Source organism: Rhinichthys klamathensis, unplaced genomic scaffold (assembly GCF_029890125.1).
Source record: "Rhinichthys klamathensis goyatoka isolate OS25496 unplaced genomic scaffold, OSU_Roscu_1.1 h1tg000049l_1, whole genome shotgun sequence".
Taxonomy (NCBI): Eukaryota; Metazoa; Chordata; class Actinopteri; order Cypriniformes; family Leuciscidae; genus Rhinichthys; species Rhinichthys klamathensis.
In genome coordinates, this window is record NW_026606595.1 from 1,441,189 (window position 1) to 1,464,698 (window position 23,510).

The window sequence follows — 23,510 nt, forward strand, 5'->3', positions numbered from 1 at the left end:
GCTGTTAGATTTGAGTGCAGCCTTTGACACGGTGTGTCACTGATTGAGAGACTCAAGACTTGGCTCAGTATTTCTGGTACAGTGTTGGAGTGGTTTAAATCTTACCTCACTGATCGTACCCAGTTTGTTGTTTTAGAAAACAACAAATCTAACGTCGGACAGTTATGTCATGGTGTTCCTCAGGGGTCTGTCCTTGGCCCAATACTTTTTAAGATTTATATGCTTCCTTCAAGTAAATCACACTAAAACGAAGTCTGGCATCTGAGTCTTTCTTGGAGGAACCTGTGAGCTTTCTGCCAAGCAAGTCAGGCTCGAGCACTTCTGCACACATCCTAACAGGGGCAGAATAATATGAATGTATACAGAATGTATTCCAATGTTGAGAGCAGGCAGTGAGAAAACATTTATCTGCAGTGTCTACATCCTATACTGTGTTGGTTACGCTGTAACCAGTAGAGCCAGAGACTCATTGTCTTGCAGTGCCAGTGCTGTGAGGAAGGAGAAGCAGAGACAGGAAGGAGTGTGGGAGAGGTGGGAAACACTGACACACACAAATATACTTTGGGTTTGTAATTTACTATACAGTAGACGAGAACACATATGAAAATACAACTAATGATGTCTACTCGTAGTTACATTTGAACTTAACTGTACATTACGTCATAATTATTAATAATTATTAATTAGGTCCACTATAATTGTTTCATAAGCGCATATATTTATTCTAAACCAGAATGAGGCAAAGCCTTGCACAATCAGTGATCCAGATAATGATGACACTCATACAGTAATGCTGATATTATTCCACACATCTGTACACAAATGTAAGTAGTGCATGTGTGTGGTGATGTGGGTTTGGGTTAGGGTTAGGGTGGGGTTAGAGTTAGTATAATAATATATAAATAGTAATTATAAGTATGATGTTATGTTCACTTAAAGAAAACTTACTTAGTATACTAAAATAGTAGTGTAAGCAGCCTAGACAGTGCTTGATAATGGATGCGCACGCCCGGGTTATTATTCACTGCAATGTCCACACACAAGTTAATATGCTTTCAGTCATAGATTTATTTTACCGTGACTGGTCTTCATTTCAAGTGAGCAAGAATCCAAGCAAACAGTCAATAAATCCACAGTTCCAGTCCTTAACCAGTACAGATTTCCTATTTGCACAGCATAACTTCAGGTAGCGGTCAGAGACCTGTGTGCAGCAACACCTGTACCTGAGAGAAGGTTCCCTCCTATATTCCAGAACCAGTTACCCAGGAGAGACCCCTACTGGACACACACCTACATGACAAAGCTTAAACAAAGACAAAATGGCTCTTACAAGTAGTTTACTGAGAGTACACTTCAAAGTGTACTTTCATAATCACATTTTATTTACTACTAGTATTAAAATAGTAAACTACTAGTATACTTATAAGTTCACTTGTAGTACAGATGCAGTACAAATGAGAAACGTAGTTGTGAACTAGTTGTGCACTTAAAGTTTACTGCAGTTACACTTAAACGTATACTTTTTATATACTAAATTGGGCCAATTCACACCCAAGCAGTGTTGAAATAGTACACTTACAAGCTTATTACTAGTACATTGACATTAGTATACTCACTACATAAAGTATACTTGAACGTTACTTAAGTATACTTCATAAAATGAACTTGAAGTATACGTAAGGAATATTAGTCATGTGATCATCACGGCCCAATCACAGCACCCGTACTGATACTCAGATCAACAGCACTCTTACTCATGATATATGGATTAAATATTGGAAACATGATGAAAGCAGGAAGATCCAGATCTACAGGAGTAACTTTACTGAGTATTGACCGGTAAGATCCTCAGAGAGTCATAACACCAGAAGAATGGAAAGAGTGTGTGAGTGAAGTTGGTTGTGAATGTGTGTAGATGTGTTTTAGTTACAGGATCAGAGAACGACACTGTTCCTCCATTATAATCCAGATTCACTCTCACACGATCAAGCTTCTGTTTAACATGAAAACCAGAACCTGGAGTCCATCCGTACCACACTCTCCAGACATCAGTGTTGAAGAAAACACGTCCCTTCCTCTGGTTTGATGCTGTAGTTACTCCAAGACTCCAGCATTCACTCTCTGTAACCTCCACATCCCAGCAGTGTGTTCCTGAGTTAAAACCCTCTGAACCCAAAACACCCAGAAAAGAGTCAAATCTCTCAGGATTATCAGGAAGAGTTTGTTTGTTCCCGCTGTTTCTCACACTGGTCAGATCATCAGACAGGACGAGACGTGGATTCGCAGTGTTTGGGTCCAGAATCACAGGAGCTGATGAGACATAATCAACACATGCTTTTATTCTGATCTTCATATAATGATCAACAGTGAACCCAACACAGATTATTATGAATTATGACACTCGTCCTGTTGATCAAACTCATTTTCCTCTGATCACTGTCGGTGCTGTTATTAGTTTCACACTTGTTTTTATCATCAGCGTTTAACGGCATCAACTACAAACATTAAATATGGGATTCAGACATTTTTGTCCATCAAGAGAAACTGATACTTTAGGAAAGTTATAATAATAAATCAATGAGATCTGTTGAGATTTCTGCTGTAGATGAAGAACTGTAAGTGTGTGTCTGATGTTCAGCAGCTGATCATCTTCATTTCATTGCCTCTTATAGTCTGTGTATCGGTTTAAAACAGTTTATTCTGACAGTCTGTTGTGTTTGACTAACTAATTATGTTGGATTGAGAAATTATTATTAGTGGCAAAGCATCACTATTGTTCTCTTGCATACTAATTACTATTCTTCAGGACAAAACTTCTGCGCACTGCTCCTCCCGCAGTGTTTGTCATAGACCCATGAATGAAGCGTCAAATCATGCGGATTATTGAGGAATGGTATGCTGTGACTTTTATAAGCGATCGGGGGTACGATGTAAAACTGGGCGAAAAACCCTTAGACTTAACATTGAGACAACTTTGACAAGTCGTAGCTCTGAGCAAGGATTTTGTAGGAACGTGTAATTTACCACATTTGAAGAGGCTGGCAGGCTCTGTAAGAACATACCTCACAATGGGGTAAAAGTTGCACCCCTGGGGGGGCAATCCATAGCCCATAGCAACCAAACAGAGTAGCCAAGCAACTGTTGCCCTATAGACTTACTATGGCGAAGGACAGCCCATGAAATGCATGTGTTTCTCCTACCATGGTAAATTGCATGGGGATTTTGTAATGAACATAAATCTGGATCACAGTGCCATAGAGACAAGGGCTCATTTTACTCAGACGACCAATCAGTCTCTCGGGATCATCGTGAAGCTATCAACCCACGCCCTAGCAACCATTTAGAGTACCATAGCAACAAGTTCCACAGACTTCCATAGAAAGAGATCAAAGGGATGTATTTGAGTAGAAGTGTCATAGAAACATAAGGGTTGTCTCGTTTGACTGGGGGGAGCAAACAGCCAATCATAAATCACCTCAACACTTCCTAGCCACACCCTAGCAACCACTGTTGAGCACCCTGGCAACCCAAATCTAAAGGGATATCTTTACATCTGAATGTCAGGAGTTGCGGTTGGTTTATATCATTTATACTGCCAAGCAGCCTTAATGTATCACCACTGGCAGGTGCCAAGCCACTCCCTAGCAACCAAACAGAGTAGCCTAGCAACTGTTCAGCAAGACGATTGGTGATTGGCTCATTTGACTAATGCTAGAAAACAGGACTTCCATCATTTTACACATGCTACAGTAGCTGTGAATAGCTACATGCGAATAGCGATTAGCTAAGTTTTAAACATGTCAAAAATGCTAACTAAAATGCAGTGGCCATAATGCTAGCAACATTTTCATCATGCTAGCATCATGGTAATTATGTTAGAATCTCGTTAAAACATGCAAACAACATGTTAACCATGTTAGTATCATGTGAACAACATGCTTATGTTAACATCTTGTTTAACGACATGATAATTGTGTTAGCATCATGCTTAACACGTTATTTAATAGATAATTGTGCTAGCATCATGGAAATCATGTTAGCATCTGGTTAAAACATGCAAGCAACATGTTAACCATGTTAGCATCAGGCTAGCAACATGCAAATTGTGTTAACATCATGCTAAGAATATGCCAGCAGTGTAGGGGGCAGTGTAGTTTTGCATAGCAAGCACCACTCATTTCCTTAAGAAAATGTACATTCTAGTTATTATTCTGAGACTAAGTTCTTTAACTCCTAAAAAACTCGGCTCAGACCTTCAGACTGTTCTGACTTGGGCTTTATCTTTATAACTGATCAGACTTACAGTTGTGTAACGCGCGTGAGTTATCCTCTGCCTTTAGTTCTTACCCAGCGCTGTTCCATGGGTTCTTGGCTTCGTTCTGTTATCACCACAGTAGGGAGAACACTGACAAGGAGCTCAGGTGATTACAACACTTGTTTATTGAACAATATCAACATCAACAATCTCAACATTCGACTACTGCAATAGTCTCCTATATGGTCTCCCATCCTCTGATATAAAAAAACTGCAATACGTTCAAAACTCTGCTGCCCGCCTCCTCACCCACACCCGCTCCAGAGACCACATCACCCCTGTCCTTCAACAGCTTCACTGACTCCCTGTACAACAGCGCATCCATTACAAAGTTCTGCTCATCACTTACAAAGCCCTCAATAACTTGGCACTTCCATATCTCACAGACCTCTTACAGCATCACCGCCCCTCCCAAAGCCTCCGCTCTGCCGACTTGGGCCTTCTCAAACCCATCACCAAATCAACGCACCGAACTTTGGGGGACAGAGCATTCGCCATCGCTGCCCCCACCCTTTGGAAGTCACTCCCCATGCACATCAGAAACTCGGACTCAATGACCACCTACAAAAAACTGCTCAAAACCCACCTGTTTCAGCTCACCTACAATCTATAATTAGCACTCTCATCATTGTTTGTTTGTTTCATTTGTAAAGCGTCTTTGAGTTCTTTGGAAAGCGCTATATAAGACTTATGTATTATTATTATTATTATCATGAATTGGCCACAGCTGATTAAAGAGTGCGTCTCATATCTCTCTCTCTGATCACAATTTAGACTCTTTCTCTTCTCCCGCAATCTAAATCACGGGGCGCCGTTCTCGCGATATTATCCTATTTAAAGTCATAGAACATTTTAACCCTTAAATTTCACTTCCTACATAATACTCCCTTACCCAACAAGAAATGTCCTTATTTCTATAACACAGTCCTTGAAGGAAGGGTAGGTAAGTTTGAGAAACGCAGAAAACTGCTGGATTTTGAAAGTATCCAACCGAGAAACTCCCACCCCTTCCCTTCTGGGCTCTTTCCAAAGTCACGCCCCCAAAACACATGAATGCGTGATGCCGACCGCTCAGCTGGAGGACGCATTTCCCAGCGCAGAGCGGAGAGGAGCGCAGTACGTGGAATGACATCACCTTTTTTTGCCTTTTTTGCCTGCACTGACTGTATATGCAGGTACAGGTGGTACTGGGAATTTTGACTGCTCTTTCTCTGCCATAACTGTGAGACTTCCTAGCTTCCGGCCGGTACATGCCTCTCCTCTTTCGAAATGAGCGAGTAAACCGGGTGCGCGCATGTGGGCAGCTCCTGTAGCAGCAGGGGTGGTAGCCATGGTAGCGAGGGAGAGTGGCAGTCGCCCAGCCAATCATTGCATTCGTTCCGAATGGAAAGAGTAGCTGTGTTTAATGCAGCCCTGAGAGGACTACAGACACTCGATTTTTTTATACTCTCCTAATCAGATTATTTACATTTGAGATATGTATTGGTATATAAAGACAGTTTAAACAAATTTGGGAAAAAGTGTTTTCGAATCAAACTGCCTACCCTGCCTTTAAGACAATTTCGGGAGCGAATTCAGCTTCCTGATAGTCTGATGAATAAACCTGTACTTCAGTCTGCTGGTCCTGGCCTGGAGACTCCGCAATCTCCTCCCCGATGGCAGCAGACTGAAGAAGCTGTATCATGGGTGAGTGGGATCTCCTGCAATGCAGGAGGATTTGTGGGTGAGACGGGTTCCGTAAATGTCCTGGAGGGAGGGAAGAGGGACACCAACGATCTTCTCAGCTGCTCTCACTATGCGCTGTAGGCTCTTCCGACAAGATGCGTTACAGGCCCCGTACCACACAGTGATGTAGCTCGTCAAGATGCTCTCAATGGTGCCTCTGTAAAATGAGTACATGATGGAGGGCGCAGCTCTGGCTCTTCTCAGTTTACGGAGGAAGTAGAGACGCTGCTATGATTTCTTTGCCAGTGCTGCTGTGTCTACGGTCCAGGAGAGGTCCTCAGTAATTTGCACACCCAGGAACTTGGTGCTGCTCACTCTCTCCACAGTGGCACCGTTGATGGTTAGAGTAGCATGCTGAGTGAGCACTCTCCGGAAGTCAACTACAATCTCCTTCGTCTTGTCCACGTTCAAGGAGAGATTGTTGTCACTGCACCACCTGACCAGGCGGCTCACTTCGCTCCTGTAGTTTGTCTCATCTTTGTTGCTAATGAGACCCACCACAGTCGTGTCATCCGCAAACTTAATAAGGAGGTTGGAATTGTGTGACGATGTGCAGTCTTGAGTCAGCAGAGTGAAGAGGAGGGGGCTCAGCACACATCCTTGGGGGGCCCCAGTGTTCAGAATGATGGTGCTGGATGTGTTACTGTCATTAACACATCGCGAGTGGACACTGGAGTGTCAGGAAACTCATAAGCACCTGTTGCCGGTACAGCTTCAGGTGTGTATCGTGTTAGAGGAAACAGTTCAGGGTAACACGGCTGTCCTGTGCATTTTGCATAGAGCTGGAGGGTTGTGGGGTGCCATGTTGTTGAATGTGAGGTTGCAACTGGGGCAATGGTGTGGGCTCCAATGGAACCTGGGGTGCAGCAGGGAGTCCCGGTGGCAGGAGGAGTCCTGATAATGTATTCAGGGTATTTGGTTTAACAGTGGAGGAAGGGGGAGTGAGTGCATGTGTGTTCTTTGAGTCTGTGATGAAAGGTTTCATGTGATTCTAGTGAATGATTTTTGATTTTGCACAAGGTCTGGATACATCACGTACTTTAAAATTGACAGGGGTGGAAATGCCAGAGGGGCATATTGGTTGCAAAACCTCATAGGGACCCACCCAACGTGGACACAGTTTGTTGTGGCGGTGGGCAGGATCATCCACTAACATCAAGTCACCACGGTTATAAGGAGTGTTTTTTAAATGACAATCGTAATGCAGGCATTGTTGATCTTGTGCCCTGTCTCGGTGAGCAGTTGCAGAACGATAAGCAGAGGTCAATCTTCCGGCAGCTTGTTAGCATTTGCTGCTGGCGTGCCCACTGTCACTGTACTTAAAGCATTATTATCCTGGAGCAGTATGTCCAGGGAAATGCGTGCTTCACAGCCATGAGCCAAAAAGAAAGGTGTCAATCCCATACTAGCGTGCTTGGTGGTGTTATAAGCCAATGCAACCTGCGGGAGTTGCTCATCCCACTCTGTGCCCGATGCAAAAAGATGTTTGGAAAGTTAATCTTTTAGAGTATGGTTAAAGCGCTCAACAGCCCCGTCACATTGAGCGTGATAAGGGGACGTACCAAGCTTCTTGATTGATAACAAGTTACAAAGGTGCTTTATGAGGTCGGATTCAAACTGTCTGCCCTGGTCAGAGTGTAGGGCGTCAGGGACACCATGTTGCGGAATGTAGTGGTCAAAGATGCAGCCTGCTACTGAGACAGCCGTTTGATCCTTCCATGGGTAGAGATTGACAAACTTAGTGTACAGGTCCATCATTACTAGAACATAATGGTTACCCTTGGTAGAAATAGGCAACTCTGTTATGTCTGCGGCCACTATTTGAAATGGACGGTCAGGCGAGATAGGAATGAGTGGTGCCTGTGGTCGGGGCACAGGAGAACGCCTTGACTGACAAGCAGCACACTGGGAGCAATGTTTGGCGATGTCTGACGACATGTAAGGCCAGTAAAAGGACTGCATGGCTCTGTCCAATATTTTGGCCAAACCATAATGACCCACTGAAGGGTGTCCATGGACGTGAATGAGGATCTCAGGAATCAGCGATGTAGAAATGACAACTTGCAAGGCATTGTCCCCAAAAGAGGTATGATGATGAAGCGTCACATAGCCCTTCATAAGGGTGGTCTTCGTCCTGTTTCCATCCAAGAGAGCACAACAACTAAATCTGGATCTGACCTTTGTTGTCCCATGACGTTCCAATCACTTTGGAATTGAACAAGATTTGATGTTGTGTGGTTTGGAACCATAATGGGCAAAAGGGCATTTTTGTCCATGGGCAGTGTTTGGGAGTGTGCTGACATCGGTTTTGCCTATTGGTTCAAAGCTATTGATGTAGTCTGAGTTGCTGCCGATACAGATGCGTCGCTCTGAAGACACCTGTCCGGTATCTGAGGACCGGTCTCTGGCCGTCTAGACATGGCATCTGCATTAAGGTGTTTAGCTCCATTACAATGAATGACATGCCAGTCATAAAGGTCCAAATCTAAAGCCCAACATACTCGTCTAGCTGTAGGGTCATGATCTAAAGGAAATTTCTTCAGACCAACCAAAGGTTTATGATCAGTAATGATGGTGAACGGTTGACAAGCAAGGTAGTGTCGGAAATGAAGGACCGACCACACAATGGCATACAATTCCCGATCAAATGTAGACCATTTTCTTTCTGAAGCAGACATCACGTGGCTGGCATATGCAATGACATGCTATTTTCCTTCCACTTGTTGTGAAAGAACAGAGCCCAGTGAATGAAGGGAAGCATCAGTGTAAAGGATGAAGGGAATTGAAAAATTTGGAAATGCCATGATTGGTTGTGACGTCAGTTCCTGCTACAGTACACTGAAAGCTTCATTTGCTTCTGCTGACCAAGAGAATGACACTCCTTTGTGTGTGAGATGGTACAAGGGTTCAGCTGTGCGTGCAAAGTTTCTAATGAATTGACGATAGAATGAGCACAGACCCAGAAAAGCCCTGACCTGCGTGGCTGATGTTGTAATTGGCCATGTCTTGACTTTGTCTATGTTAGATGGGTCTGGCTCGACACCGGCACTCGAAACACGGTGGCCCAGAAAAGTAACAGAAGAACATGCCAGATGGCACTTGGATGGCTTAAGTTTGAGTCCAGCTGTACGAAATCGCTGAAAAACTTCACGCAGATGCTAAAGGTGTTATGGGAAATCAGCACTGTAGACAATAATATCGTCTAAGTAGATCAAACAAATACTCCAGTGCAGACCCCGAAGCATAAGCTCCATTAAGCGTTGGAAAGTAGGCGGGACATTTGAGATCCCCATTGGCATCATACAGAATTGATATAGGCCTGTACCAGTGGGGAAAGCCGTTTTTTCTTTGTCCTCTGGATTGAGTGGTATTTGACAGTAACCAGCAGTTAAATCAATTCTGCTCAACACTCTGGCCCCAGAAACTCTATCGAGGGTATCATCCACCCGAGGAAGAGGGTGTGAATCTTTGATAATGACGTCATTGAGACGTCTGTAATTTACACAGAACCGGTGTGTGCCATCCTTTTTCCGGACAAGCACAACCGGAGCTGACCACGGACTGTGAGAGTCCTCGATGATATTGTGGTCCAAAAGCCTCGACACCTCTTGTTGTAATACAGCCTGAGTAGCTGGTGACGTTCTATAAGGGTGCAGTTTTATTGGAGCAGCGTCACCTGTGTTGATACTATGTGTAATCAGGTTGGTTTTCCCATAATCATGAGAATGGGAGCTAAAAATGTTAGCGAACTCTGTCAGCAGGCTTTTGAGCTGTGCCTGTTCCTCAGCGTTTAAGTGTGTATCCTCCAAATGCACATCAGGCACTGGATGGACAGCTTCTGTGGAAGTAGTCACAGCTGAGACTAATGCATACTCATGAAGTGTATTGCCAGTGATAGAGAAAATCTGACCTAATGGGCATCCAGCCTCAAGAGAGACCGTTTCGTTAGTTAGGTTAACAACTCTAACAATGCCCCTCCCCTTTTTAACTATAATAATAATAATAATTCATTACATTTATATAGCGCTTTTCTAGGCACTCAAAGTGCTTCACATGGAAGGGGGGTATCTCCTCAACCACCACCAATGTGCAGCATCCACTTGGATGATGCGACGGCAGCCATATTGCGCCAGAACGCTCACCACACACCAGCTTACTGGTGGAGAGGAGACAGAGTGATGAAGTCAATCAGTGTATATACTGTATATATATATAGGGATGATTAGGAGGCCACGATGGACAGAGGCCACTGGGCAAATTTGGCCAGGACACCGGGGTTACACCCCTACTCTTTCGAAAGACATCCTGGGATTTTTAATGACCACAGAGAGTCAGGGCCTCGGTTTAACGTCTCATCCGAAGGACGGATGTCAGTGTTCGAGCTTAATCACTTTTTAACTGATGTCAGTGTTCGAGCAACGCCTAAAGTCACGACTGGAGGGGGCTGAGGTTCCAGTATACCCACATTTTTGTCTGTGAAAGGATTCGCTACACCATTATCTTGTCAGTCACCTGAGCAACACTGACAGCTGAACTTTGTACTGGAGTCAGTGACTGGGGTGGTGAAAGAGGCACTGACGTGTTATACAGTTGTAAACGTGCATGTGGTATGTCGACAGTGACGGTGTGTTCAATTAAGAAATCCCATCCTATTAGAACAGGATGAGTAGCTGTGCGTACCACATGGAAAACATGAGAAAATTTTACATCTCCAATATGTATGGGAGCTATCACAGAGCCAATTATGTCCAATAGCTGTTCAGTTACAGATGACGCTAAAACAAATGACTTACTGATACATTGGGTAGACAAAACTGGAATTGATCTACGACAGTCATCGGTAATGAGGGACAGACCTGACCCAGTATCGACCAAAGCATGGAGTCCTGTTTTTGGGTGGCGATGGAGAGCTGTGTCTGTGGTAACTGGTTCTGTACTGTGGGCTTGGTAAGGGTGAACGAGCATAACGGGTTCTGTGTTCATATTCGAAATCAGGCCGGTGGTCTCGTGTAGGCGAGCGGCCAGAGCTAGAGTTACCATAATGGTGTCTATTGATCAGATTGTGTAAAGAAAAAGTAAAGTTTATTTGTATAGCACCTTTCACAGACAAGGAACGGTCACAAAATGCTGCACAGTAATACAAATACACAGTAAAATAAAACAACAACTGTACAAGTACAAACCTAGTACAACTCCACAACTGTACTAATATCAATTTCCATAAAAATTCAATAACAAACAAATCATATTGTTAGTTAAAAGCTTGTCCAAAAAGATGAGTCTTTAAATGTTTTTTAAAAGATTCCACAGAACTCATAGTTCTCAGAGCTAATGGGAGCGAGTTCCAGAGCTTAGGAGCCACAACACAAAAAGCATGGTCACCTCTTGTCCTAAGGCGTGTTCTGGGAACAGTTAAAAGATGTTGGCCTAAAGACCTCAGAGACCGACATGGAGTATGCATATGTAATAGATCCTGGACGTAAGAGGGTGCTTGACCATGCAAGGCTCTGAAAGTAATAACCAAAATTTTAAAATGTACTCTAAAACCAACAGGAAACCAATGAAGGGCCTTCAGCACAGGAGTAATGTGTGACCTCCTGCTTGTCCAAGTCAAAAGCCTAGCAGCTGCATTTTGAACAACTTGCAGTCGATCTACAGAGGATTTATTCAAACAAGTGTACAGCACATTGCAATAGTCCAACCGTGAAGAAATAAAAGCATGAACAAGCATCTCCATCTCTTTTTATGAAACCATCAGAGGTGTCAAAAGTATTCACATTCGTTACTCAAGTAGAAGTATAGATACTAGGGTTTAAAAATACTTCTGTAGAAGTTGAAGTATCAACTCAAGCTTTTTACTCAAGTAAAAGTGTAAAAGTAACTGGTTTCAAAACTACTTAAAGTATAAAAGTAAAAGTAATGCAAGGAAAAAAATGCCACTAAGGACAAAAGCTTAGGCCGCGCCACAGGGGCCTATAGTGCACTACCCTACCTCCTCAAAAAACATTTTTCTAAAGGCCATCACTATAACGTTATATTAAAATGTTAATGTTGAAAAAATTGGAATGCACTACCTGTTTCAGCCGCATATACTGTATGCCCATAGAAAATGAATTTCAGTCCAATTTCCATTTTAGTAAAATGCAAATACATTAAAGAACCATATGTGTGTAGTACTGAGCATTAACATGTGTTTCATGGAGCGGAAGATATGATGACTAGTTGCCTATAAGTATTGTAATGGTGCAAAAAGTCAAACTTCAGAGGCATGTTATCTCGGAATGGAATATGTTTAAACTTCTCTTTACAGGCGTAGGTTTGATTTTGAGATTGGTGGGGACTGGGGACATTCACAGAAGCGGAGGAATCAGGAAATTAATAGGATAATGTATTAAGGTTTTTAGTCTATATTGACCTTAACAATACGTTAATTCATTAATTCTGTAATGTTACAGGTAACTAATAAAGACAAGGAGGCAGTTTAACAGAGACTTAACCTTACTCCTTTCATAGTGCAATGCAATAGTGCAATACTGTCTTGTTCCTTGCTTTTTGAAGAAGCCAAACACGTCTGCATCTTTCATTAAAAGGATATAGTTCACCCAAAAACGAAAATCATTTAAATCAAACCAGTTTCTTTCTTCTGCTGAACACAAAAGAAGATATTTTGAAGAATGTCGATAACCAAACAGCTGACTGTAGCCATTGACTTCCATTGTAGGAAAAAAAAATACTATGGAAGTCAATAGCTACCATCAACTGTTTGGTTATCGTCATTCTTCAAAATATATTCTTTTGTGTTCAGCAGAAGAAAGAATCTGGTTTGAAACAACTTGAGAGTGAGTAAATGATGACCGAATTTTCATTTTTAAATAAGTGAACTATCCCTTTAACAGAAATTAACTGTTGACATATACGTTTTGCATCAATACTGTCAAGTTTGTCCTGTTGGACTCGACACACAGCAATACTGTCAAGTGTCACTTGTGACCATTGCATTGAGACATGTTTTCAGGGTCCTAAGTGCACTGAAACTTCTTTCAGTCCAGCTGATGAGACTGGGATGACAAGGTTTCAACTTGATCAAACAGGCCTCTCATTTCAACAGACCAAGCAATGCTATTTTTTCATGTTTTATGGGGACTTTCCGTAGACATAATGATTTTTATACTGTACAAACTATTCCCCCTACACTATATATACACTATACACTGTATTCTACACCCCCTACACTAACCCTATCACAGATAACTCTCTGCATTTTAAAAAAAAACATCCCTTAGTCTGATTTATAAGCTGTTAAAAAAAAAAAAAAAATCCCGACAAGGATTTTGGATATTGCCATCTTTAAGGGGATATTTTGATCCTATAATGTAGGGTCACACACACACACACACACACTCTCTCTCTCTCTCTCTCTCTCTCTCTCTCACACACACACACACACACACACACACACTCTCTCTCACACACACGCTCATACACATACACACACACACACACTCTCGCTCTCTCTCTCTCTCTCTCACACACACACACACACACACACACACTCGATTATGTTTGCCACTTATCCCGCGATTGTCTTACAGTACTGTATTGTAAAAACTGCTGTCCCCAAATCAATATTTGACGCAATTTCTTGAGCAGAAAACTGTTGATTTCTCCCTCACTTACCGCATCTAGGTTTCCTGATTCCTTCGGATGAGTTTTGCCGCTTCGCACAACCAAATGTAACAGCCTCTCACAAGTTAGAAAGAAAACACAAAGCCAATCAGTTTAGCGATGTTCAGGAGGCGGGACTCAGATCTATAAAACGTTTGTGTAATTGGTCATTTTTTGAACAATGACAAGCCGAAATGAAAACAAGCAGAAATGAAATAGGAGTAACGAGGCTATTTTTAAAATTTAAGGAGTAGAAAGTACAGATAATTGCGTGAACATGTAAGGAGTAGAAGTAAAAAGTCGGCTGAAAAATAATTACTCAAGTAAAGTACAGATACCCAAAATTTCTACTTAAGTAAGGTAACGAAGTATTTGTACTTCGTTACTTGACACCTCTGAAAACCATAGATCTAATCTTTGCAATGTTCCTGAGATGGAAAAAAACAGGTGCGGACCACAGACTTAACATGACTGTTAAAACACATTGATCTGTCAACAATGATTTCTTATGTCACTGCGGTCAGAGGATGATAGCCCCCCAAGGGCCTGTCTTATCTTAGGAGTAATGTTGTCTGGGGCAAAAATCATCACCTCTTTTTTATCCGTACTTAGTTGCAGAAAGTTCTCAGCCATCCATTTAATGATGTTTTATTAACAAAGTTCGGGAGAAGCACGTTCAGATAATTAACACGGGTGGAGAGCACTCGGCAATCATGATTAAAACGCGTATATATAGACTCAGCAGTCTCACCTCATTTCTCTGACAGTTTAGCAGCGTCCCTTCACCACCCCTTCTCCACTCTTCTAGTCCTAAACCACTTTACATACGGGGGAATTCGGGCCGAAATCTGGGTTCGGGCCGAATTCCGAGCTCGGAGCCCTCCCCCCGGACAGCACGCCAAATACCCATCATACTTTATTCCCTTTAATTGTATGTAAGTGTGAACTCGTGAATTAATGGAGACTAAACAGTTCAGCAAAAGGGATAGTTTGTCTAGTCTATCTGGACTAAATTAAATAAGTAACTGGATGTCATCTGCATAACAGTGATAAGATACTGTTTTAAAACTACTTATAATCATTCCAAGGGGACACATATACAGACTGAACAGCAGGGGGCCAAGCACAGAACCTTGCGGCACACCACAGGACAGAGCAGCAGAATCTGACATGAAAGATCCTGTGGACACCGGAAAACTCCTGTCAGAAAGATAGGAAGTAAACCAATCCAGAGCAGATCCAGAAATGCCCACTAGAGAGTTCAGTTTATCAATCAAAATGTGCAGTGATCAACAGTATCAAACGCTGCACTGAGATCCAACAAGACCAGCACAGAACATTCTCCTGCATCAGCAGCCATCAAAATGTCATTTGAAACCCTAAGGAGGGCAGTTTCAATTGAATGTTTTTTTCGAAAGCCAGACTGGAATTTTTTCACAGATACTATGAGCCTGCAACACATAATTTAACTGCATTGCCACAACCTTTTTTTTAGAATTAAAAGGCAATTTTGAAATAGGCCTATAGTTGTTAAAATATGCTGCATCGAGATTACTCTTTTTCAAAAGAGGCTGAACAACAGCATGTTTAAAACAGACATCAAAAAAGAGACCTGTATTCCTATTTTTCGTCACTACCTCTCTGTGTCGGAAATGGGTAATTTGCGCGCCTGCTGCTTTCCTTGGATGTGGTAGCCGTTTCTCAGGCTCCCTCTCCGGAAATCGAACCCTGATTCCCCGTTACCCGTGAACGGCCATGCTAGTGTCGTGGAGGACAGCATTCATCCTGAGGGTGTAATTGTCGACCTCGCTGTGTACGTTGTGAAGAACAGCAGCAGTCCTGGCGGTAGTGATGATCATCCCTGTGGTAATGATGATCGTCCCAATCAGGCTGGCAATGGCGTGCTGTGATGTCGTAGTCCATGGCTGCGCAGGTCTGATGTGGGGAGTGTGTGGAAGACGTCACATCGTCCTGAAGGCTGGAAATCCGCCGCGAGAGCTGGTCCATGCGTTTATCAGTTCGTCACAGGTGAGACTGACGTAACTCATGCAGATCAGTTCGGAGTTCAGCATTGGCTGATGCTAGTTCAGTGATGTGAGTTGCAGTCACTGTGTTGGCCGATGGTTGTGAATTTACTGTCACAGCCATAACAGCTGAAGGGTTAGCAACACTAATGGCCAACTGAGCACATTCACACTGAGTGGCCACTTTCAAGGCGTTGTCTAAAGTTGCAGCCCCGTGCTTATGGATTTTCAGTTGAAGTGATGGATCTAAGCCGGTCACAAATCTGTGAAAAATGTCACAATTCCGTGCTGCTGTATCGTAATGAGGAAATGCTTCAGTCACTAGATTTGTGAGCTCAGCAGCATAGACTTCAAGAGGTTCTTGTGGTTTACGGGGATGAGCATTCAAAAAAGTCTGAAATGTGGCCAAAAAAGTTGTACGTCCAAAAACAGTGCTCAAACTAGCTTTTGGATTTCACCACAGGGGAGAGAGACTGCCAGTATGCAAATGCTGGACCAGTAAGCTTAACTGGGAGAAGTTTGGCCTTATCCAGTGGTACAGCTGAGACATTTAGTGCTACCTCAAATCTCTGAATCCATGCACTAAAAGGCTCTTTACCATCTCCAGAAAAAGGAGCAGGGAGATCAATTTTAAATGGCAGATGTGAACTTGCTTCATCTGCTGTGTGTCTGTCTCTCTGCATTGGAGCTGCGTCATTCTTGTCGTCCGCCATTTTAAGCGAGAGGGGGAAAAAAATGCACGTAATCCGAACTTGCAAAAAGAGCACGTGAAAAAATGAAACCGTATTAAACGGTTCTGCAGGTTAAAGCGGCGATATTTACGCCGTTCAATACAGGAAAAAACAACTGTTTCAACAGTAAACAAGCCAACCAGCGCTGCCACCAGTGTAACGCGCGTGAGTTATCCTCTGCCTTTAGTTCTTACCCAGCGCCGTTCCGTGGATTCTTGGCTTCGTTCTGTTATCACCACAGTAGGGAGAACACTGACAAGGAGCTCCGGTGATTACAACACTTGTTTATTGAACAATCTTGGCCGCAGCCGATTAAAGAGTGCGTCTCATATCTCTCTCTCTCTCTGATCTCAACTTAGACTGTTTTCTCTTCTCTCGCGATCTAAATCGCAGGCAGTGTTGGGGGTAACGAATTACAAAGTAACGAATTACAGTAACGATATTACTTTTTTGGGTAACGAAGTAAAGTAACGCATTACAGTAAAAATATCGGTAACTACACTACTTTACTAGACTATAGGAACGCGCTTTCCTGCGTTACCCAAGCCGTGTTTGCCTATGTGTAAAGTTCTGTCTGTTTAAGTGGCGCGTGCGTGCGTGCTGTGTGTGTGCTTGCCTGGGCACCGTTTGAGTGACGTAGCTGCTGGTGCGAAGGAGAGAGGGAAATGGAGACGGAGACGGAGATAGGGGTTTCGGCCAGTGGCGATATGCACATTACTTTAAATTTATTGCTCAAAAGGATAAAAATATTCGTGTGAAATGCACTCTATGCCCAGGTGAAAAGTGTCTTTCAACTGCAGCCAACTCAATAAGCAACCTGTCGAAGCATTTGTCAGCCCAGCATGGCAATACCAAACTTGTGGCGAAAGATCCTGCTCGCCGGTCATTTGAAGTCACTGATCAGCCGACCCCACCTAAACAGGCTAAGCTTTTCTCAAGTCTTGGAGCGCAGCAGGTAACCCAAAATGAAATGAACAGGCTTGTTGCAGGATTTATTGTAGAAGACATGCTTCCCCTGTCGACCATTGAATCGCCCAGGTTTAGAAAAATACTTGATAAAATACCCGCGACTCGCAAGCCAACGTCCGACAGGAAAACATTTTCCCATTACCTGGATAAGTGTTATTCCGACATGGAATCGAAGCTCAAAAGAGCTTTCGAGTCCCTGGATCATGTGTCCACCACCGCGGACATTTGGTCAGCCAATAACAAAAGTTACTTAGGAATGACGGTGCATTGGATAAACCGCGAGAAGGCTGCTCTTGCCTGCAAGAGGGTGAGAGGAAGACACACTTACGATGTCATAGCTAGTGAAATAGAACAGGTTCGTTCAGCTTTTGGACTTTCACATAAAGTAACAGCATGTGTCACCAATTATGGCAGCAATTTTGTAAAAGCCTTTAGAATGTTTGAATCCCATCCTGATGATGGGTCTGACTCTGACGAGCCATCTGATGAGGAGGAGGAGGAGGTCACTCTTACTGATGTTGCTGAAGCACTCTCCACAGAATCAGATGAGACATTTTCACTGCCACCTCATCTGCGCTGTGCATCACATACACTAAACCTAATCTCAAAAAAGGACCTGGAGAAATGGCTGACCAGTAACAATGACTGTAAAGCAGTTTACAGAAGTGCTCTCGCCAAGTGTGCAGCTCTCTGGACAAAAACTAGTCGCTCTACTGTGGCTTCAGACCAGGTTGAGGATGTGCTAAAAAGAAAGCTCATCATACCCACCGCTACACGCTGGAACTCGACTCATGACGCCTTGTCTCTCATCACAGAAATCCCAATCAAAGATTTAAACACCATTTTCTCTAGACTGAGTGTAAAGGGCATCACTGAGCGAGAGTATCAGTTCCTGAAGGAATATTGTGCCGTGTCAAGACCTCTTGCTGCCGCATTAGATATACTACAAGGAGAAGATGATTGCTACTACGGCACCCTCCTGCCAACCTTGGAGATTCTCATGTCAAAGTTGTTTGCGTTGAAGGATGGCCTTTCCCAGATGACAGCTGGCATGCCTGGTGCTATTGTACTGGTAAACACATATTGAATATTAAAATTAATTGGCCCTACACGGGAAAAAAAAACAATAAGTTAAATTTACTTAATTTTTCTTTGGCAAGTTTTTGCACGGATATCTTTAAAGTAAATTTGACATATGGAATTAAGTAAACTCTACTTAACTGTTAAATGAAAGTAAAAAAGAAATTAAGAAAATTTAACTTGGCTAGGAAAAGGTTGAAAATCTATTTAGTTGAAGTTTCCTTTTTTAATACATTTAACTCAAACAATATAACATTGAATTAATAATTTACTTAGGTTTTTTTTTTATTCTTGCCTGAACTAACTTTTTCATGTAAACTACATGATTTATTTTCTGTACTATTTACTTCACCACAAAATCATTTTTATCAGTGCCGCCTTAAATAATAGCTTGCAGTGTAGTCTATAGGCTTACAGTTTAATATAGCTGATGTAGCCCAAATTTATGAGGCTGTAAAAGCTGATAATTGAACTGTATATGTTTGTCTAATGTAGCCTACTATTTCATATCACAGGCGATCAAAGAGAGATTTGCATCCGTCTTGGATAGCAAGGATGCTCTGATGGCTGCTGCCACAATGCCCAAATTCAAGGTCCGCTGGCTCAAAGATGATAAGAGAAGAGATGCTGTTAAAACCATGCTAATCTCTGAGTGTCGTGGCCGGATTCCTGAAGAGCCACTGATGAGTCGAGCAGTTGAGAGCCCTGCCACCTCCAGTCACAATGACTTTTTTGAATTTGAAGAGGAGTTTTCCTACACAGCAGAGACTGAAGTCATGGAGTACTTAAAATTTCCTGGATCTGACTGGGATGTTCTCTCCAGGTTCCCCAGGATTAAGGAAATTGCAAAGCATTACAACACTCCAATACCATCAAGTGCACCGGTCGAAAGGCTTTTCAGCCTGGGCAGTATTGTTCTGACCCCAAAGAGAAACAGGCTGTCAGATAAAAGATTTGAAAGACTTTTACTTATACGATACAATCGCTATTTCGAAGAATAGAGAGAATAAGGAATTGAATAGGATAAAGTTTATGAGATAATCTTTTTGTTGCCCTTTCTGTTTTCACTGTTGCACTTTCTGTTTTGTGCATTGTGATAACTGCAACACACAATAATTCATTAATAGGTTCAACAGTTTGTGACTTGGTATGTTACCGCCTCTGGAAGCCACATCTCCAGGAGGCAGAGGAGAGCGAGCTAAGGGAAAAATAATGGTTTGGGATATTTTGTTTATTTAATTGGATTTATTGCATTTTATGTTTCCTTTTTATGGGCTTAAAGGTATTGTAGGTAGGAATTTTATAAAAAACTTTTTTCCAAATTTGTTTAAACTTTCTGTATATATCAATGCATAATTAAAATGTAAGTACTCTGATAAAAAGAGTATAAAAATCGAGTGACTCTAGACCGTTTAATCTGCACTAAACACAGCTCATTATTTCCATCCGGGACGAAACAAAGGATTGGCTTAGGCGACAGTCACACTCTCGCAACCATGGCAACCACCCTTTTGCCACACAGGACCCGCCCACTTGCGCGTACTCGTTTGATTTGAGGAATTCAAGAGGCACGGAACCTAGGAATAGCAAAACAATGGCAGAGAAAGACCAATCAAAATTCACATATGCAGTTCGCGAAGGCAAACCAGCCAAAAAAAGGAAGACAGTAACGTTACTAGAAAAGGTAATGAACAAAAAGTCTTTGGATAAACAACGAAATAAAACGCGTGTCAATATCGCCGTGGCTTTTCAGCGATGGCGAGAACTGAGAGACCTCAAGGGGCTGAAAAGTCACGACCTCCTCTGCTTCGCTCTCGACCCCGGATCTGTCCTCGAGCTGACGATGCGGTACTTGTCTCTGTGTAGTCCTCATCAGAGTCAACAATGCTTTCATCATGGAAACTCTTACATGCAGAACACCATATATGTTATGAATCTTACACGAAATTCATCTTCATCACAGTGTAAATGATGGCAATGGAAAAACGTGTATCATGCAACCTGTTTTTAGCTTTGCCTTATAGATAACTAGCTCGTTAGCGAATCAATAAATATATATTTTAAACTTTACCGATATCAATATGCTAGCTTGATAGTGAGTACTAAAATACATCTTATTTGTTTATCTTCATAATGATAAAGTTAGATTTTTTTATTACATGTGATTCTGACATGATGTCACTACATGCACTGCGCTCCTTCCTCTCCGCTCGTCTCAGGTCAATAATGTGTCTTCAGCTCAGCGGTCGGAGTCGCGAGTTCATGTGATTTTGGGGCGTGGCTTTGGAAGTTGCCCAGAAGGGAGGGGTTGGAGTGAATGGAAATAATGAGCTGTCTTTAAAACAGTCGTGAGAGGTCTACAGAGAGGTCTCGATTTTTATACTTTCTTTTTCAGAGTACTTACATTTTAATTATGCATTGATTTATACAAAAAGTTTGAACAAATTTGGAAAAAAGTTTTTTTTAATAAAATTCCTACCTACAATACCTTTAAGTGCATTTTAAATTAAGATTTAATTTTATGTGATAAAGTGACCTTTATTTTTATATTTTTCATTGACCACTTTTTTTTTTTGTTGCCATGAGTGGTTTTGTTCTCAGGAGAAGAGTTTTGTTGTCATGTTTCCCAAAGCCTGTGTTTTAAAACTTGTGTGTTGACCCCATTTTAAAATGAACCCACCATAGCTTCCTTTATCCTGTTGTTTGTGGATTTTACAGTGAGGCATATTTCTTTGTCCAGACAGGTATATAGCCAGCAGCCATATCACCCTGTAGCCCAAGACTGGTTGCCCACTGAAGCTAAGCAGGGCTGAGCCTGGTTAGTACCTGGATGGGAGACCTTCTGAGAAAACCAGGTTGCTGCTGGAAGAGGTGTTAGTGAGGCCAGCAGGGGGTGTTATCCCTGTGGTCTGTGTGGGTCCTAAAACCCCAGTATAGTGATGGGGACACTATACTGTCAAAGAGCACTGTCCTTCGGATGAGACGTTAAACCGAGGTCCTGACTCTCTGTGGTCATTAAAAATCCCAGGATGTCTTTCGAAAGAGTAGGGGTGTAACCCCGGCATCCTGGCCAAATTTGCCCAGTGTCCTCTGTCCATTATGGCCTCCTAATCATCCCCATATATATATATATATACACTGATTGGCTTCATCACTCTGTCTCCTCTCCACCAGTAAGCCGGTGTGTGGTGGGCGTTCTGGCGCACTATGGCTGCCGTCGCAACCACCACCAATGTGCAGTGGATGCTGCACATTGGTGGTGGTTGAGGAGATTCCCCCTTCCATGTGTAGCGCTTTGAGTGCCTAGAAAAGCGCTATATAAATGTAATAAATTATTATTCTTTCATATGGTTTTGCATGCCATTTTGTATACATTTATACAATAAACACTTTGTAGACAGGCTAAGTGATGATAGGGGTATGATATTTGTCCATGTATCTACACAGTAAATTAAGAAACTGGAAAGTAAAGTAATAAGTAGTGAAGTTACTTTTCAAACCCAGTAACTAGTAAAGTAATCTCATTACAATTTACAGAAGTAACTAGTAACTAATTACTTTTTTTGAGTAACTACCCTAACACTGATCGCGGGGCGCTGTTCTCGCGATATCATTTAAAGTCATAGATCATTATAACCCTTAAATTTCACTTCATACAGTTTTCCTAAAAATGAGGATGAAAATCCCATAGGCTGTCATTGATAGAATCTTTAAATGAGCCAAATCTATCTATCTATCTATCTATCTATCTATCTATCTATCTATCTATCTATCTATCTATCTATCTATCTATCTATCTATCTATCTATCTATCTATCTATCTATCAGTTTGTGTCATGAAGAGCCTTTATCTCCAGCTCAGATCTCCTGCAGTCAGACTCACTGTTTTGGACGATGTCCTGCATCTTCTTCCAGACTCTGAACGGCAGGTTGCCCAAGTATCGTGGCACATGAATCAAAGCTCCAGAAGCCATCTGTGGATCCGGCCGTGAGCTCTGGACTCTGGAAGAACATTCAGGAGTCAGAACAGCAGTGGCTTTGGATCAGAACCAGAGAGACCAGAGACAGGAGCAGATCACTCACCTTTCCATTGAGACTGGAAACTCCTGCAGAACAAACACACCATTATCATCAAGAACTCAATCAATCAACCAATGATCAAGCAATGATCTGAAATCAGACCTTCAGAAAGCAGACGTCACTGGCTTTCATCATCTCCTCCATGTCTTTGAGTGTGTGTGAAAGAGCTGAGATGTGTGTGTTCATCTCCTCCAGCTTCTCCTTCATCCTCTGCTTCTTCTGCTCCTCTTCCTCCCTCAGTGCAGTGACTGTAGCTTCTTCTTCATCTCTGAGAAACTGATGAAGCTTCTCAAACTGCTGTTTAATCTGACGCTCTGTGTGCTCAGCTTGAGCCTGAAATCACATCACATTCACTTCAATCATCTCAATCGACACACATCAACACTTCACATCATTCATATCAGAGATAAACTCGATACCCGACATATAACGGATCCAGAAGCAGATTGATGCTCGTCATTTATAGAAAAAAGCAACTGGAATCCATTATATTAAATATATCAGATCATAACTGTATACAGTGATCCTACAGCTGTAATGAAGATAACTCCTGATTCTGGTTCCTCACCTTGATGTGTTGAACTGTTTTCTCAAACTCTTCTTTAATGTTTTCATTGCGTTTCAGTTCCTCTTGTAAGGACTTCAGTGCTGTATTGAGGTCCTCCTTGAACAAAAAACATAAAACACCAGATTACAGTGAAGAGAAGAAGAGAAGACAATACAGTGATATGATCAATGATTGAAAAAGTATTTGCCCTCATCCTGATTTATTTTATTTGTGTGCACATGTAAATTCATTCAGAAATGAAAAACCTACCATAAAACAAAGACAACCTGAGTAAACACAAAGTACAGTTTGTAAAAGACAATGCTATTTATTAAAACAAAACGTTATCCAATACCAACAAGGCCTGCGTGAAA

General features: G+C 42.2%; 1 protein-coding gene across 1 annotated transcript in view; it reads right to left on the bottom strand.

Annotated features, from left to right (window-relative positions):
- Positions 1–1,801: 1,801 nt before the first annotated feature.
- LOC130082723 (nuclear factor 7, brain-like) overlaps positions 1,802–23,510 on the bottom strand; it is a 117,105-nt gene continuing 95,396 nt past the window's right edge. The window contains exons 3-7 of the mRNA XM_056247577.1: positions 23,158–23,253; positions 22,692–22,922; positions 22,593–22,615; positions 22,393–22,511; positions 1,802–2,310 (exon numbers count right to left, since the gene is read on the bottom strand). Coding sequence (XP_056103552.1) covers positions 1,823–2,310; positions 22,393–22,511; positions 22,593–22,615; positions 22,692–22,922; positions 23,158–23,253 — 957 coding nt within the window. The 3' untranslated portion in view covers positions 1,802–1,822. The remainder of the gene's footprint in view (positions 2,311–22,392; positions 22,512–22,592; positions 22,616–22,691; positions 22,923–23,157; positions 23,254–23,510) is intronic.